General features: G+C 34.2%; 1 protein-coding gene across 3 annotated transcripts in view; it reads left to right on the top strand.

Annotated features, from left to right (window-relative positions):
* Positions 1 to 1,578: 1,578 nt before the first annotated feature.
* The window catches only part of LOC110373028 (LIM/homeobox protein Lhx2), a 28,650-nt gene continuing 12,664 nt past the window's right edge, over positions 1,579 to 17,564 (top strand). Inside the window, exons 1-4 of one of the 3 annotated variants that reach the window (XM_021330118.3) lie at positions 1,579 to 1,717; positions 12,292 to 12,538; positions 13,049 to 13,183; positions 17,088 to 17,324. In XM_021330118.3, the coding sequence (XP_021185793.1) occupies positions 12,456 to 12,538; positions 13,049 to 13,183; positions 17,088 to 17,324 (455 nt within the window). In that variant the 5' untranslated portion in view covers positions 1,579 to 1,717; positions 12,292 to 12,455. Of the gene's footprint in view, positions 1,718 to 6,700; positions 6,952 to 9,786; positions 9,903 to 12,291; positions 12,539 to 13,048; positions 13,184 to 17,087; positions 17,325 to 17,564 lie in introns of those variants that run through there. The other 2 variants (XM_049838897.2, XM_021330119.3) reach the window with 2 other exon arrangements.

The following is a 17,564-nucleotide window of genomic DNA, read 5'->3' as shown; positions in this document are numbered from 1 at the left end:
GCTGTCCGGCACGTCACGCGACTTCCCTCGTGAGCAGCCATTAAGCGCACAATATATAAGCCTCGTAAAAATGTATACGTCGTTGATAAGATTAGTCAAAAATACATAGAAATAATTCTCCAGTGTTAACGAGGACTGTTTTTTTAATGTTTTAAGATACCTAATCAAGGTTTATGAATGCGTTACGGTTTGTAGGAAAGATTTTTTTTAATAAGTGGATTTTCAATTGAGTGTCTGGTTGAGGTTTCATTGGCGTTCCGAAACAAATATTTCAAGTATGTTTTTAAAAGGTAAACAAAAGTACCTATATTTTTTTTATTCTAATTAAATCTCTATCCAAAAAAATATCATAACTTGGTTCATCATCTCTAGGTAGGATAGTTAGGGAATTAAAGTACCTACCTATATAAAATCTTTATAATACAGTTTGATTGCTTTTCAGCCTGAGATAGCGGTAAGATGTAGTCAGTGGCGCCCTCTATTGGGTTGATACGTGAATTATTTATATATCTCAGACGGCCTGCAACGGAGAGAAGCCAAACAGTTGCACTCAGCTCTAGAAGTTACCTAAGTACCTACCTACTACCTACCTGTATTATAAGTGGACATGAAATAAATATTGAATAGTTTATATTTTTTTCATCATTCCTTAATATTAAGGGGTATACCTACTGTAAACAAAGTGATTGAAAAAATACTTGAGTTTAATTTCCTTTAATATTTTTTTAAATAAAATTATTTAATTAGGTTTTTTTTATAATCTTACACATTCTTATTTTCTGATAGGTGAGGCTTATTTCAGATTTATTTAATGTATAGACGTAAAAATTTATTCAATGTGTTCCGTCAAAGGTGATGCTACTTGTCAGCCTATTAGACGGTAATGCAATTAAAACTCGAAACAAAATGTGCGACCAAAAAGTTCTCATCAAGGTCACCACTGACAGGACACCGGATTACGTTCGCCTGGAACACCCTTTAGATAAAATTAGCGGTTAGCAGGTTAGATAAAACACATGCCTCTATTTCAGTTTCTCGGGATATAGGTAGGTACCTATGCTATAAACCGTAAACAATAAAAATACAATGTCATAGTTACAAAAAAAAACAAACTTAAATATATTTTAAAGTTTTACTTTTCTTCAATTGAAAACATTAAGAAATTATCCAAACTCAATAAAAATGTTTCTATAAGAGCGGAGCTAAATACCGCGTCTCTAAGGCTTCTGTTCTTTAAATAATCGATCCTCCACCGCAAACCGTAGCTGTATTTACAGTAACTTGTGTAACGCTTTATTCAATAACTTACTTAAACTTTTAAGACGCAACGAGATGCAATGTCCCGTATTCGTCAACAGACTAAGCTCAAAATACAATATCTAATCGCCAAAGATATGTCACTTTCAAACTGCGGGCAATACAAAATATCGAGCAAGTCGCCCGAACACTCATTGCCACATCTCTCTCACGCTTAAGCGCTCCGGCTAAAAAGGAAAGAGATGCTAGCACAGAACAAAAGTTTTGAATTCAAATCACATTTGGAGCGTGCGCGCATGTCATTGGTGGGCTGGGTCGCAGAGGCGTGGCAACGTCGCACAGCGCCCCTCAGATGTCTGCCGCTCGACAGTCGAGCGTTACATGTACGAACAGTTGAATGCTTGCGCGTTCGCTGACAGCGTACCTTTCGCGACGTTGCCAGTTCGCCGCGAAATAGGAGGTAAATTTGAAATTGAATTGATTTTGACGTATGATGTGGTAATGTTTGAACCGGTTTTTCGAGATTGTTTCTCTGAAAATGTTTTGACTGTTTCTGTTCAAAGTTTTTCGAATTTCTTCAAACGGTTTTCAGTATGAATTTCATGGATAACACACATTAAGTACATACCAAAACTAAGGAATGTTTAGAATTTGCTCGTTTATTTTGTGTGCCATATTTTTTTATTTGCTTCATGTCGTCATGGTCTCATTGTTTGCATTAGGTTTGACACGTGCTTAGGTAATATTGTTACTTATTAGACTAGACAAAAAAATAGGATTTATGAAACATGTTTGCGGACCTGCTCGTAGGTGATTGACATGACATGCAATCATGGAACAATATTTAATTTAATCGACAGTATTAAAACCATGGTTGTAATAACCACGTTGGATTTGTTTGGCTTATATCAGAATAATCAATAATATTTTTGGGAGGTGCAAAAATACATTATTTTTGGCAATTTGTGATAACAGATCTAGGTAATAGGCGTTAGAATTTCCAATGCAGGAAATAGTCTAGTATAAAAATAGTAGTTTAAATGAGACCTAAGATCCGCAGACTTGACGCAGACAATTTACTAGGAAATTACTGAAGGTTTGTAATAGCACTGAGTTTCTTAGAACGACGATCTCGTTTCCCATTGAGTGGATGTTTTATTTTATTCTTTTAATTAACTTAACCTTCGCACTCTAGAGTTCTTAGACCTTTATTATAAACTTTGTTACATATCTCGGTCTGTACCAGAAGATAGATAGAAATTTTTGACATCTCAAACTGAAAATTATTTTTGGTGCTCAGCATTTTTGTTCCCTAAAATTGTTAAGTTACCTTAGAAGTAACCTATTCATAATAATATTTCCAAAATGTTGACAAGCAAATTCACACCTTGTTTGTTTATTTTAAAGTCCTTCTTTGCTTACAATAAAATGTTTTCCTTTTCATTATCTGCCTTCGGTGACCCGTGGCCAATTAGGTTTGTTAGGTTACGCTAAATGTACATACCAATATATAAAGCGTTTTACATACAAACTTGAGGATAAATACATTTTACAATAGGTGGGTATGTTCAAGCCCGCCTTGTATGAAGTTTTTTTAAGTACACGTTTTCCTCCATTGAAAATAAATATACAGGAAGAGGAATCCAAACGAAATATCAAAATACTTTTAGCTCTCGTTGCAGAATTTGGACTTTAAAATAAGGAACAGAATTAGTTTGATTTCAAAAAATCTCTACTCATGTTGGTCCAATAATCACGAAAATATCATCTAAACTCCCAAAAAAAAGAAAACTAAAGAAAAAAATCACAATGTGTAAAAAATCACATTGTATAAAAGCGACTCCAAATATGTGTGATGTGAACTCATGTGCCCACGTACAATCGATTCTGCAAACATTTTTGTACTAAGTTCGTAGATACCATATGATATGCATCAGTTACTCACCTTTTACGAAGTTTCTTGCGCCGTTTCTTCGATCAATTTTCCGATTCCAGTACATACTCGTAGTACAAGTTAGTTAGAGGTTTTTCAAAGTCAAATCGTTCGAGACTCCGTTCAAACTCTTTTAAATAAAATTCTCTGAGAGTACTCAGTTTGTTAGAGTTCAGTTCTTTTTAAAAGGTTTGGGATTCTGATCGACTTGCGATTCTATTTTGTTTTTGTATTTTTCTTTACTTGGTTTAAAGACTTTTGTGTGCATACAGATTTGTAACTGGTATTTGAATTTTAGGCACGATTTAGGTAGCTACTCATTTAAGAAAGTCTTAAGTTTGGTGTACCTCTAGATTAGATTTGATCAATTTGCAACAATGCAGATAGATAAAAAAATAAAGAAAAGCCACTATTTCCTATTAAAACGCTCCATGTCATTGTCCAGAAACTGCGTCAGACTCTACCTACAATGGTCCTGATTCTATTCATATCGTTGGCTGAAATACCGTCGTACCACCCAATGACAGAATCGATATCAGTGAAGAATATGTATGTAAAATCGCATTTTTCTAATTAGATTGACCAATTGATTTGGTAAATCTGTAACGATCTTTAAGAGTGACTAATGTTCAATGCCTGTTTACAAGACCCTCTCTGTGTGGTGGTATTTATTTTCGACATCAGTCACGTAGAACTAAAGTAGAGAAGCTACAGCCTGTATGCAAAAACGAATGTTTTTTCCACAAGAACCGGGCATAGGTTCTTCCCTATCTGTCGTCCAATTCATGGCTGGTTAATGAGCCTCTTGGCCCAGTTTTCAATAGACTACGATAGAGAAGTGCTGTGTGAGATCACAGAGGCTGGATAAAGGTCGAGCAGCTATTGTGCATGCTGCCTCACCTTCAAAAGATTGGGGATGTTGGATTTGACTAGTGTTGTCTGTTCGTTAGTTCTTTTCATCACCAGTGGCCATCAAAGCTACGGTATCTAAGTTGGTGTACGTCAATTCTAATATTATGAACTGTTTCTTTGACCGCGCTAATCTCACGAACCACTAGTCTTATTCGGTAAAATCTTTCATTGTTGGAAATCCCATTTATTCAGGATGGCTATAAGCTGCTTTTTATCCGGGTGAACGAAGTAGTTAGGTATAGAAGATACTGAGAAAGTTTGTAGACTTATTGAGAAAGGACGTACGTAACGAACTTGTAATGCATTATTGAGATCCATTCTGATGATTACGAACAGGGATTTTAAGAATTAAAAATGTTATAATAATTGTTATTGAAAATACTGATAATTTAATTTGCAAATGTAAGTAAAAATAATCACACTGCATGTATTAAATGGAGTGTTAATTGCTCACACATTGCTAGCATACTGCGGGGAACCGACATTTTTGCTAATTGCTACATCATCGAATTGATTCATTATCGTGATTTTGAAACATTTATCAACACTTAAACATATCATTTTTATTAATTTACCTTCTTTTACTTATTTTTTTTTTATTGTAATTCTCTTTTCTGATGAAGATAAGCTTAACTTCAGAGGTAAACACAAACGGCCGTCAGAATTCTATCTATAGAAATTTGATATTATTTGTATGGAGCTGATGTCAAAATTCTATCTCTAGTAAGCAAATGAAAAGATAGATAGAATATACGAACAGCCGTAAATGTTATTTACAGTCACGGGACTAAAACTAGATATCATCTCTATGAAATACAGGAGCAATTTTGGCATAATAATATCGTGCCTGATGGTAACTAACCGAAAAACCATTAGCGCTGTTTGGTGATCCCTTTACGCGTCATAGCCTTCATTTCAATCAATATTAGTACCGGGAACTATTTGTTGCGTTTGGCAAATAGATTATCAAGCATATTATTGTGAACAAGAATTCCAAAAATACTAGAAATGGATTCTGTTGGTTACCTTTTAACACGCTGACTAATTCTTTTTTCAAAATTTTCAATGTGCAAAAACGACTTTTTTACTGATTTGTTATATGCAAAGATTTATAACCATCTGCTAAGGTTTAGGCTTCAAGAATTCGTAGTAGTTCCCTCACGTCGAAGATCTTTCAAGTCCTGAAAATCGTTTCAGCAGCTTGATCTCTTTGTTTACTTATCTGTCTTTATTGTGCAGGTTATTCTAGAAAAGTTTCATATTATTGCAATGCTAAACTCTTTGAGCGAGGAAATTCTATGGAATAGTTCCTGCTTATACAAAGCTGAAAAGCTGCTTCACCGTTATAAACCTCTATAGCTCTGATACCTCAGTAGTACTACATGGATTTTAGACGATATATGTATATAAGGCATATTAACATAATTTAGTTCCAAAATTTCAGCAGGAACATAAATAAATTCAGTTACAAATAAACAATAGTAGTCAACTAGGTTAGGTGCGACAGCCGGGTTGAAATTTTACACAAAGACTCAACGCGAAGTTTTAATTACCCAAAGTAAGGGGTACTAGTGGAACATTTCAATGATGGGTGACAAGTTTAGAACCCAATTACAGTTTGTTGGCATGGGAATCGAAACAATGACCTTCAATTTTTGCTCTTATGGTATTAAGCTATTAATATTCTGCATGTTTATTTTTGTACTCATATGTTTAACATTAATTATGATACCGATATTTTTATATTTTTTCTCCCTACGGTATTGAGAATTGTTATTGTTCTTATAATTATTTTGATTGTACTATTTTTTCTAGAGTGCAAGTGGGTAATTAAAAAGCATTTTAAGAGAGTTGGTTTTTCTTAGGGTCCATTAACCCATTAACTATCTAACCTATCTAAATCAAAAACTCTATAGCGTTACTTTTTAACCAATCTCCAAAATATTATTGATGACCCTTGCGACATAACCATATAAGTTCATAAAATATCCAAGTAAACTCCCGTACTAAGAATAGATATATACTAACCCAGTTACCTACCATATGTATAGAATTAAATTCTTGTGGTTGAAGAGTCAATACAATTAGCGTTGCCAACTTCTCGGGTATGTCGAGTTCAAGAGTTCTCGTGCATTTTATATGGAGTTACAATTTTAATACCTTTTGTCAACATGGTGTAGTGAGTAACGTAACAAAACTGACTCGTGCTCGCAACTTGAGAAGAAAAATGAAAAAGATATGTTTTCTCGTACTGAGATATTTAAGGAAATGTCTCTGTAAGTAAAAATAAAGAACAAAATAATGTTAGAGCTTCGTTTTAAACACCATAAAGGATAATCGTAAAATTGATGGCTTGATTTTTAGTGCAGTTAAAATTCTACTATCACTGAATAAACAGAACGCATCAAAAAAACAAATGACTGCAGTCCTGTCCTCTATAGTTCTCCCATATAATAAAAGTACCTACAAAAAATATTCGCAGCGTCTAGCCTACAAATTGAATACAAGACCTCCCGAGGGATATCTTGGTAACAAATACGGGGTGTATTTGGGGAGTGTCGGAGTGCCGCCCAAACTACGGAGGGCGGATTTTTCAAAACCCCTCACTCGCGCGAAAACGATTGAACTTGGCGAACGTGCTTCGTACCCTTTCGCCAAGGGTCGTGTGACCTGCAGAAAATTCAATATTCATGCAGCTTTTTTATTCGATAATCGAATGGAAGTTTTGTGCGGTTTTGTTAAGCTTTTGATGGTACATTAGTTTTTCGTTCGTGTTTTTTTATACGTGTTCTTTGTGGTACTATTGAGTAGTAATTGTGAAATTGTTTACTAACGGTTGTTTGTCAATAGTGAGTATTATGTTCACTTTATCTTATTTACGTCTTTGAACATCTGTTTTGTGTGTCTCGGGACAGTTTGGGGAAAAATGATGGATTTGCGCGTTTTATTCCATTAATAAGTGTGAAGCTATATATTATATTTTAAGGAAAATCCTTTTAGAAAATAATGAAAAAATATGAACTTGGTATTTTGTACAATATTGGTCAATTTGGTAAATAAAATAATTGCTAAATATTATTTGGAATTACAATTTATTTTGACGCGATTATATTTTATTGACCATTTTTTCATTCAAAATTATATTTTTGTAATCAATATTAATAACCTTAACTTATATAATTGTTCATGGCTTTGTTTTTAAGTGGTATTTTATCAGCATTGCAATAGTATTGTTCTGTTTCATATTATATTAGTTTTGGTTCAGATAACTCAATAGATAGACTGCGCTTGCAGAAAGCTAAACTATTGATCTATTGTGAGCGTTGAGTAGTTCCCTTGTTACGTATTTGTAAGTACTACCTATGTCCGAAACACAATAAGCATTTAGATTTATATTTACTATAGCGATATAAAATCATCATCTAATTATGACATCTCTTCTATAGGGAAATAACAATTTCACGATACCTTTTCCATATTACTTATTCGTACAAACAGCAAAGAAAGAAGCAAAGACCTGACATTGAAAAGAAAAATACTGCACCGCAAAACATTTATTTACTTTTAACCTTATTTGCAGAATGAAAGCACTTCGCAGGTGAATCAAATGAAGTATTTTACAAACTGGTCGCCACTAGGAGATTGCATAACTCAATTAAGTTTTTAACAACCGTTACACCCAGACTATTGGTATTAAATTAAAAGTGTGTGTCTATGAAATAAGAATTAACACCTGAGGCGATACCTTCTGTTAATAAAACCGGAGTAATTACTTTTTATAACTCATTTTTTAACCACTAAGTGCCCTTTCACGCATGGTTGCTTTTACGATTATTGTGTTGAACAATTCTTTTGTTTGGCGGCCCTTTGAAATTAATACTAGGTTCTATATTTTAATAGCATACGGTATTGCAGAGGTGTAGTTTATACCTCTACTGCATTACGCTTGGTTCGGAGTAAAATATAGGTAGTTCCCGGCTGTCGTTTGAACATGTTTGGCAGTTGTTACGGGTAGTCAAAGACGGACAACCAGGCTTGCCTACGGGTTGAACGGGTAACCGGGTTGAGGAGGTCAGATAGACAGTCGCTCCTTGTGAAACACTGGTACTCAGCTGCATCCGGTTAGACTGAAAGTCGACCCTAACATATTATGTAGTATGAAGAAGACTAAGCAAATGATAGAAATAAAAGGTAGATAGGATAGGTAGATAGGTAGTGGAACTATGTTTTTCTTTCTGCTTAACATAGTTGAGAAAAAAGACGAGTAAATACCAAATACAGCTCATACATTGACATTTGCGTGCATAACTCTCGATAAAATCAAATATCGGATTTTTCATACAATTCGAGTGCCACAAAGTTGCTCGTAATGCTGATTTAGGTATGTATTTGTGGTTTCATGTTAACATTTTCGCTGTCCACATATTGTATCCACAATTATTTAAAGCAGGAAATACTTTTGGCTTTTACACGTGAACTATTATCGGAAATCTAAGTATACGGTACAGTTCTATGAATATTATGACTCAGAAATAAGGAGAAATATTTCAAATCTTTTCAATTGGCCGGTAAAGGGATTTAGATATATTCTTAAGTTGGGAAATTCTCAGATTTATTCATACGGCTCATCTTATGGAGCTCAGAGAGCTCAGAGATTCAACTTTGACATTAGACTCACACAAGTTATATGACAAATTCCTACCTCTAGTTAGCAAAACAAAAGATAGATAGAATATTGGGACGCTTGTTAAACGTGCAGGGCTTACTGTGTGCACTTCTTACTGTTTTTTTATGACATGATTTGAATTTGTTTTAAACATGATTATAAATATAAGTAAAATAAAGATTGTTAGATTGTTAGATGGAGGTACCCGCCTATTTCTTTTGGAATTTTCCAAATAAATTCATTGAAATTTTAGTTTACGTTCAGTGAATGCTGGACAATCATTTAGCTTTCATAACTGTGCCGTTAACGATAAAGTGTAAAGTTAGATTAATTTAACGATTTTAGTTTAACCATTACTGATTATTTTTACTGCTGCCGCCGTTTCCTGGTTGAAATTATTGTTTTAGAATGTGCTAGTAAAAATATGGTTTATCAGCTGGTTATCGGCTTGGTTATGTGAGAGCTTTTTTCATATAATTTTACAATATATTTTTTTTATACGATGTTTTGTTATCAATCGTAAATTATATTAAATTCATCCGTCCAATACACATAAGTTACTATTTCTATTTTACCTCAGAATTCAAAACATGATTTCTTTTTAATCCTTGCCGATACAATCAGTGAGCTAACCGATTCTCATACATTCACGATACTTACCTGTCTCAACATTAGAGGTACAGTACATATTCCTACATAGATAATTAATTTAAAAATAGAACGCCATTTTTTTCGTCTAGGCTTGGATAGAGTTTTTCACCTGTAATTCATTCACATTCGTCAAATACTTTTGATGAACAAAATCGTTGCGTGCAAAACACACAAAAAATTGTTCGATCAGGATCGCAAACTCCTGTACCCAGCAAAAATTGCCTACCCACAAGTTAGACCAGTTTGTTTACATCAATTAGGACTTACTAACATCGATAGCAGATTTTATTGTTTCTAAACAAATGAGCCGGCGTACTAATTGTGTGTGCCATATGCCTAATTGATAGTTACTACGGGTATACGCCAGTTTGTCGGCGGTGTTTTACGAGCTCACTCGATAGCGAGGTTTCATAGTTTACAAAGTTGATACCGGGTTTAGTTTGGTGATATTTTTAACGAGTTTCCACCAGTTTACAGCTAGAGGTAACTTCTTCCGTAACCTGGATAAAAACTAGCCTTTATTTTATTCTTATATGTAAGCTATATTATTGTCAAGTTTTATCAAAATCCATTCGGAAGATTTTGCGTGAAAGAGGAACTAAAATTCTTATATACTTATAAATCGATTTTAGAATATTAGTAGGAAGTAGGATAATCATATTATTATATCCGTGTTCCAAGGAAAATACTTTTTGCCGGATTTGTCCTTTTCCAGGCTCGGTTCAGTACTATGCGTAGCGTGGAAGCTGGACAAACAGTCAGAGCTACTTTCGCATTTAAAATAAAAATATAAAATAAAAACTTTTTGTTACAAACTCCACAGAATATTGGATGCAGGTACGGGTCGTAAGAAAAGAAAATGCAATATGCTCTAGTTTCTCACAAGCAAAATTATTATACTTTGTATACTTTCAAGACAATTATTATAAAGTTCAAGTAATATCTTACGCACGAGGCTACAATCATGTATAAATATTATTTTATTATTACTTTAATAAACTATTTTCCTTCCATGAATGGCCTCTTTATCAAACTGCTACTATTAATACGAGTAATCAAGTATTTTGCAACGTATTTCTGCGTAGAAGTAAAACACATAAATACGCAAATTACGAATATAGCAATCAAGGACCAATTTCAGGATTTCTATGCACGAGTAATTTAAACCTTAAAGTTATACAAATAGGAATCAAAATAAAATATTCCATTTATAGGTTATTGTAAATTTTCCTGTTGTAATTTTATTTTATTCAAATATTTTTGGCAAAAGTGTGCTAAATAGATTCTGCTGTAACCACAAAACTGTTAAATTAATAAAAATAATACCTTTAAATTTTTCCTACTTAAAAATAATACTCGAAGCGGTCAACATAAAGTTTTACACTTTTTCCTTAAAAAACATACTTGATTTTTATCTGTGTAATTCGCGTCGGTACAGATGAGAACAAATGATGTAGTTAACCATTTTCAAAACACGTCAAGGTTGCATATATTTTTTATTAATTTCATTTAACCATCGACGTAGTCCTATAAATAAAATATAGAGTGAGCAAAAGCTATTGATAACTTACAATGATTTTGAGTACCTAATTTCAGAACAAGAAATCTGTTTTTTCAGGTTTAAATCATCATATTACGTATAGAAATAACTTTTACCATATTTTACAGAAAGTATTCAGGAAACTACGTAGTAGTTATTAAATACCTACATGAATATTTTTTTTTCGATTAATCAAGCACTTGTGTGCTCGACTGTACCAATGCGTACGGCGGTAGGCGGGGCGGAGCACGACATGCGCAAGAGTTTACTTACATTGCTCAAATATCAATTATTTATGAAACAGTACAATACTCGTTCCCGAATTTTAATCTTTTTGTAATCTGGTTACGGAACAATAATAAATAATTTAGATTTTAAATATTTAGTTATGGAGTTATTGAAGTCGATATTTGACCAATATACATTTAATTTTGGATTTGTAAACCTGGTGAAAGCTACCCAAATCTTTGGAAATTTGATGGAATCCGATGTGAGGTAGAAATAATTGTATTCTTTCGTTATTCACATAAAATCACTGCGGTAATTGTAATTGTACTTTACAAGCTTAAAATCTAAACAAACATTTAACAAACAACAACATTTCACAAAATAAAACACAAGGAACCACAACAAACACCATTTAATTTTCACACTTTTAAAACCTGCAGCAAAACAAATACATAATGTAAAAATCTATTCGCAGTACCAGTTCCACAGAGCCCTAACAGAAAAAAAAAACAAAAGCCACTCTAGTATGATTCCACAGCTCCTAACACAGCCATATAAAGCTACCTAATATCAATGCATATATTCAAAATTATGCGACTGCAGTCCGACTTGGTACGAATGGAAACAAAAAGACTTCGCCCCATTGTCTCATGGCGGACCCATAGGATCCCATTGTATATATAATGTATAGTTATTTGTGCAACCGAATAATGATATGGAAAAGAGCTGCGGATGTTTATTTAGGTATATATTTATTTAAATGCATTCGTGAGGAGTCGTGTTTAGTTTCATATACATGCATATTTTGTATAAATATCCCTTTATGTTTTATGAAGAATTACTTATCATTTTTATAAAAAGTAATAGACAGGCTATTCCCCCCTCCTCTTATGTCTCTCTTGATATAAAGTAAGATAGCAGCCCTTTGATCAGTCAAAAGCTAAGATTATCTTGGTTTGATCGATAAGAATTTCACCCATTTGTAGGTGCTATATATAATATACTAAGGAGCATCAGCGTATATGATTATATAAGATCTAAACTTAACTTCTATGAGACTAGTCCAAACAAAACAATCGAATCAACTAATCTTTTTGTTGACAGATCCTGAAGAATCCCGTTTAGAATCCATACGGCAAAAAGTGGATACAAACCTTGCTATTATGGCTGTTCCAAACGGCAATTCTGAGAACAGTGCACAAGGAGAATTGAACCTTGTTATTTGAGACAGAGAGTTCAGTTCTGCTTGCAGAACGGAGCAGGAAGGCATGTTGAAGGAACGAGAGAGTTCGGAAGACTCCCCCGCGGCGCCTGACGAGTGCGCGGGGTGCGGGGGGAGAATACAAGACAGGTGAACTTAGTTTCATCATATGGCTTGACCTTGAGTTTGATAATTAGTCTCACTGCTCCCCATTCTCGAGTTCAAGTCTGGTTCTCAAAAAGTAAAACATAATTCTGCAAATGCAAGCGTAAGGAAAAGTTGGACTGTTCATTTTCAAACTTCTTACATGAAATATTCTCAGCTTGCGACACCGAATAAGTTGTAGCGGAAAATTTATTTCATTCGCTTCTACATCCTTTATGTAGAAACAAGTTTTTTTAAGATGCAACAAGAGTCAGACGAAGTTTACCGCCTCAAAAGATACTATAAGACAACCATTTACTCAAAACTTATTCACTACAAAGGTCCACATTTAATAACTTCCCTGTCCCATGAGTCATATGTGATACACACCTATTGTCTGCATCGTGGATAGTGAAGTGTTTAAACTTTCTTCATACAAAGGTCACCCGACCCCTTCATAAGCTAAGCCAGAGAGTTAGAGTAGCCAGTACCTACATTCAAGTTCCTCTTCATCAGATATTACCTACTAGCAGTGGACCGACAGTGGCATGGCACCTGCCTCCGCTGCTGCGAGTGCCGGCTGCCCCTCGACACGGAGCTCACATGCTTCTCCAGAGACGGGAACATTTACTGCAAGGAAGATTATTACAGGTAAGCCTGGATAACTTGAAGACAAAATTTTGGACTAGCGGAATTGGTATGGTGAATTGGTTGGCTAGAATTGTGCGTCGTCTGGTCAGTAAGAACGCAAATCAAACTTGTGTTCTCCACGGATTATGTAATCTTAACAGCCATTGTATTATTATAATACATACTTACTCCCGTTTCCTTATGAAACAGTTGTCATGGTCGTGGCTACGTATCGTAGTACAAAAAAAGTATTCTTATAATATTTTGCGCGTGAAGAAGATACAAACATTCAAACCTACAGTAACAAAACTTATGCCTTTATAATATTAGTGTGGCTATTTAATAGATAATATTTTTAAACATTTCGAACCAAACGTAACCAAATCAATACTCGAACAAATATTTATTTCACAAACAAACACTATGCTCGATCGGAACTATGAAAATAAATCCAAAATGTCATAATAGAAACTTTTTGCAGCAGACAGCCTAAAACCATACGCGGAACATGCAACACCCGTGGGTTATCAAAAGAGTACATGAAAAAAAAGTACCGTTATTCAGTACAAAGATTACGGGGTTCCGTGGCCTTCTATTTTTCGGGAAAAATTATTTGAAAATTCTCTTTGAATTGAAATTGTGATACTTTTAACGTAGGTATTATTGGTTAGATTTCGAGTCAAATTAATTAAATAATCAACTTAAATCAATAGGTACTTTTTACGATGGAAAGATTGCATGCATAGAGGGACTTGTCATTTTTTAAATGCATGTTTTGGTACACATTTTTAAAATTTAATTTATTTTAATCGATTAAAATAAATTAAATAATGAACTAAAAACAAAAACAATAAATCTATATCGCCTCTATTCCTAAAAAAAACTTTTTTCAGCGCATGTACGAATCCTAAAAGTGACGCGACAGTAGCCGACAGGTTTTCCACAGCTTGAAATTTCCATGGAATATTCCACGCATTTTTTTGTCAGCAAAATAAAATCTAGGAATGATGACGGCACGTGCCGCCTAGTTTCAAATAAAATCGTTTTGGCAGCCAATTTATTCCCGTGTAGGTATATCAATAACGTTAGTCTATTCTTTTCGAAAAAACCCGATTTTTTTTTTGAAGTTTGTTATCATTGTTGCTTGTACTTATCTTGTAGTAATTGGCTCTGTAACATTGTAAAGCTGGCGACGCGAAATTTTTATTTTTCAGAAAATCTTTCTGCTTTTGCGAAATAGCTGAGCGATGTTTTTGTGAGTCAACACTGCTGACGTGTTGTACCTGATTATTTTCTGTTTCTAGGGTGACATCCACTTCAATTTGAATTACGTGACTTTTTCTATTTTTTGCAGCATTATTCGGGACTTCATTTTTGGAACACGTAGCACAGTTATATCAGGATTATTTTAGGATTGTCTGCTCTACTGTGTTTGATTTTTAAAAGCACTGTTTTATACGATTTACCTTTTTAATTGACAAGATAGTACGTCCTCTTTTTAATGGATAAAACAGTGAACGCTTTAAACATTTTCTTTCTTCAAACTTAATCCAAATAAACTGCAGTCCTTTCAAACAAAAACCGAAGACTATTTGCTTAGCCTTATCAATTACGATAATCCTATAATTACAAGCGCCGCGCGTGGTCACCGCTTACCGCTGTCACATTGTAGGTGATACGTATTAATACCAATTAGAAGGAAAGCCAACGTCAGTCAAAGTCTACCGCACTTGCGCGTTCGCACACCTGTCGAGCGACCTGTTTTTCTAACCAATCCTTAACATGTTTGGTGGTATCGTAAATGTGTTACTAAGTTTACTTTTCGGTCAATTTTTGGGTTTGTTTGTTGGGGTATTTTCAATTTTGATGTAAGCATACACTATTAGGTACTATTCTATGTTTACAAAAAAAAAAACAATTTTTATATTGTTTACTGACTTCTCTAAAAGGAAGAGATTGTTTTCGGTTTAGGCGGCAATAAAACACGAGTACTTATATTTTATTTCTTTACGTAAAACAGACGAACATAGAACAAGTAGCTATCACACGTTGTGGACTGTGGTTACAACTTGACGCGACGCCTATTCTAGCGTTAAACTTTGTGGTTGCACGAGCAAAACTTGAAAGCTAAATTGTACTAAACACAAAAACATCCAGGATTTCTGTGAAAACTGCAAACGTTAATAAACTAACAAATTGATATTATGAATGTGAACTTGACAGCATTAATCAAATGTTGTATATTTTTGTTATAAAAAATGAGCATTTTTACTGGTTACATAATCCAACATTTCTGCGAACACAATAGGTAGCTGTCTAAAATATCATGTTAATTTGAAACCTAATATATCTTTTGCAATTGACAATAATCACAATATGCTGAGCTGACCATTTAGAGACGATAAAGGTGATAATTTAATCTGCAATGACCAAAACGCATACGACAAATAATTGAATAAAATTTCCATATATTTTTCGTGGAAAAATATTTAAAATTTTAACTCAAATAATTAACAGTTTAGTGCCTGGGGGGTTTCACCTGGTGAATGATTTGTTTTAGTTAAGGTTTATTTAAAAAATAAATCCTGACCTACCTGTGGGTACACCAGGACTCTATACTGAATATGTAGTAAAATAAAATATATAATTTAAGGGGTCCCATGCAATAAACGTAAGCTTTTGAAATAAGCACAGAATAAAATGTACCTATAGGTATAAAAAATCTTTTAAAAATAGTAAGGGCAATTATAACGGAAAAAGAAGCTTTTATTCGTAAAAGCATGAATTGATTTCCCTTTCCGTAACGAAAATATAGAGTTCTTTTTACAATAGAAAGATCGAGTTTAAAACAGAGGAATATAGATGTAAACAGCTGTAACTAATTAAACGTTCTGAGCTATCGCGCTCTATTAAAAGTGTTAAACGTCAGGAAATATTGCTTGATAAAATTTTATTCCAAAGTAGGTATGCTTTTTCTTCAAGAAATTAAAAAAAAAACTTAATCGAAGTTCTAACCAGAATTCTAAGTCTCCGACTTTGAACACCTGTTAAGACCGTCTTATCGGACAATGACCCGGCAGGATGTTTGCAAATAATACTGCTGAAATGTTTTATAACATCAATATTGTCCGTCCTTCCTACTTGGGGATGAAAAGAAAAAAAAAACGCAACTGTCAAAATACTGTCAAGCTCTCGATATAATTTGGTCCGCCAGTCACCCCTTGTTAGGAGTCGACATATGCTATAATTGTTTACACGAGGCCCGTCAATACTCGTGATAACGACTGATTGATTATCGAGGGTGTCTAATGTTAAGTTGTCAAAAGGCTTGTTGAGGATTGCCCCATTATGTGTACTTACCTTTATAAAAGTTGTAACTGTTGGTCGGCTTTGTTTGTCTGGACTGGGACTAATTTTTCTACAGATTTCTAGCTACGTTATATTTGCAACGGTATTATCAAGTCTAGGCAGATTATTTCTATAAGCTCTTTTTATACCTATATTTAAATATTACATCAAAAGTTGCATTGTTTTAAAAGCTCTAAAGGTATTCTAGTATAAGCAGCTTAAAAACGTTAAGGAGTTTTCAACTATATTTTGCTTTCATTATTCAGCTTGAAGTGGTAGTTAGAACCTGTTTCAGAGTAAGAGTCTCGTCAATATAAATGAAATAAGCCCAAACACGAGGAACTTGCAACACAGTGGAGAGAAGTCCCTTTGACTCTCTTTTGTTTTCATCGCCAAGTCGCTTTGAAACTTCCCAAAAAGGAGAAGATTTCAACCTTTAAAATAAGGAGTATGGCGATCTAAATTCTGTTAAGTCACCTTTCGTAATTCAAACTCAGTTACAGATTTTATAACCTACAGGCTACAAGTAACAGCTCTGAACTAAGACCCAGAGCAATACAAGGTCTCATTGTTCCAGATTGTTCTGTGTCAAACGCTGTGCTCGCTGCGGCAACGGGATCACAGCGAACGAGCTCGTGATGAGGGCACGGGATCTCGTCTACCACCTCACTTGCTTCACGTGTGTGGCTTGTGGCTCGCAGCTGTCTAAAGGCGATGTCTTCGGTATGCGGGATGGGCTGGTATACTGCCGACCCCATTATGATAGTGCCTGCCTTGATGATTATTGTGATGAAGATATGACCAGCGTTTATAGGTGGGTGTCATTCTTTGTACTGTATTGCATGAGTTGATTTTCAATGTTGTCCTTTGCTCAAAGTACCTACAGTAAAAAGGAGACCATTTTTTAGTCGGTTAAAATTTATGACTAGCTTGGAAAGGAAAATCTGATAAAGATCTGACTAAGACCAGATTAAAATGTTTGCTCCAAATGGTTATTTCTTTTGATCATTGTATGAGCAATGTCACTGAAATAAACGTGTAAAATGCTGTTCAT

Source organism: Helicoverpa armigera, chromosome 1 (genome assembly GCF_030705265.1).
Source record: "Helicoverpa armigera isolate CAAS_96S chromosome 1, ASM3070526v1, whole genome shotgun sequence".
NCBI classification, from domain to species: domain Eukaryota; kingdom Metazoa; phylum Arthropoda; class Insecta; order Lepidoptera; family Noctuidae; genus Helicoverpa; species Helicoverpa armigera.
This window is presented reverse-complemented; position numbering and strand designations above follow the sequence as displayed.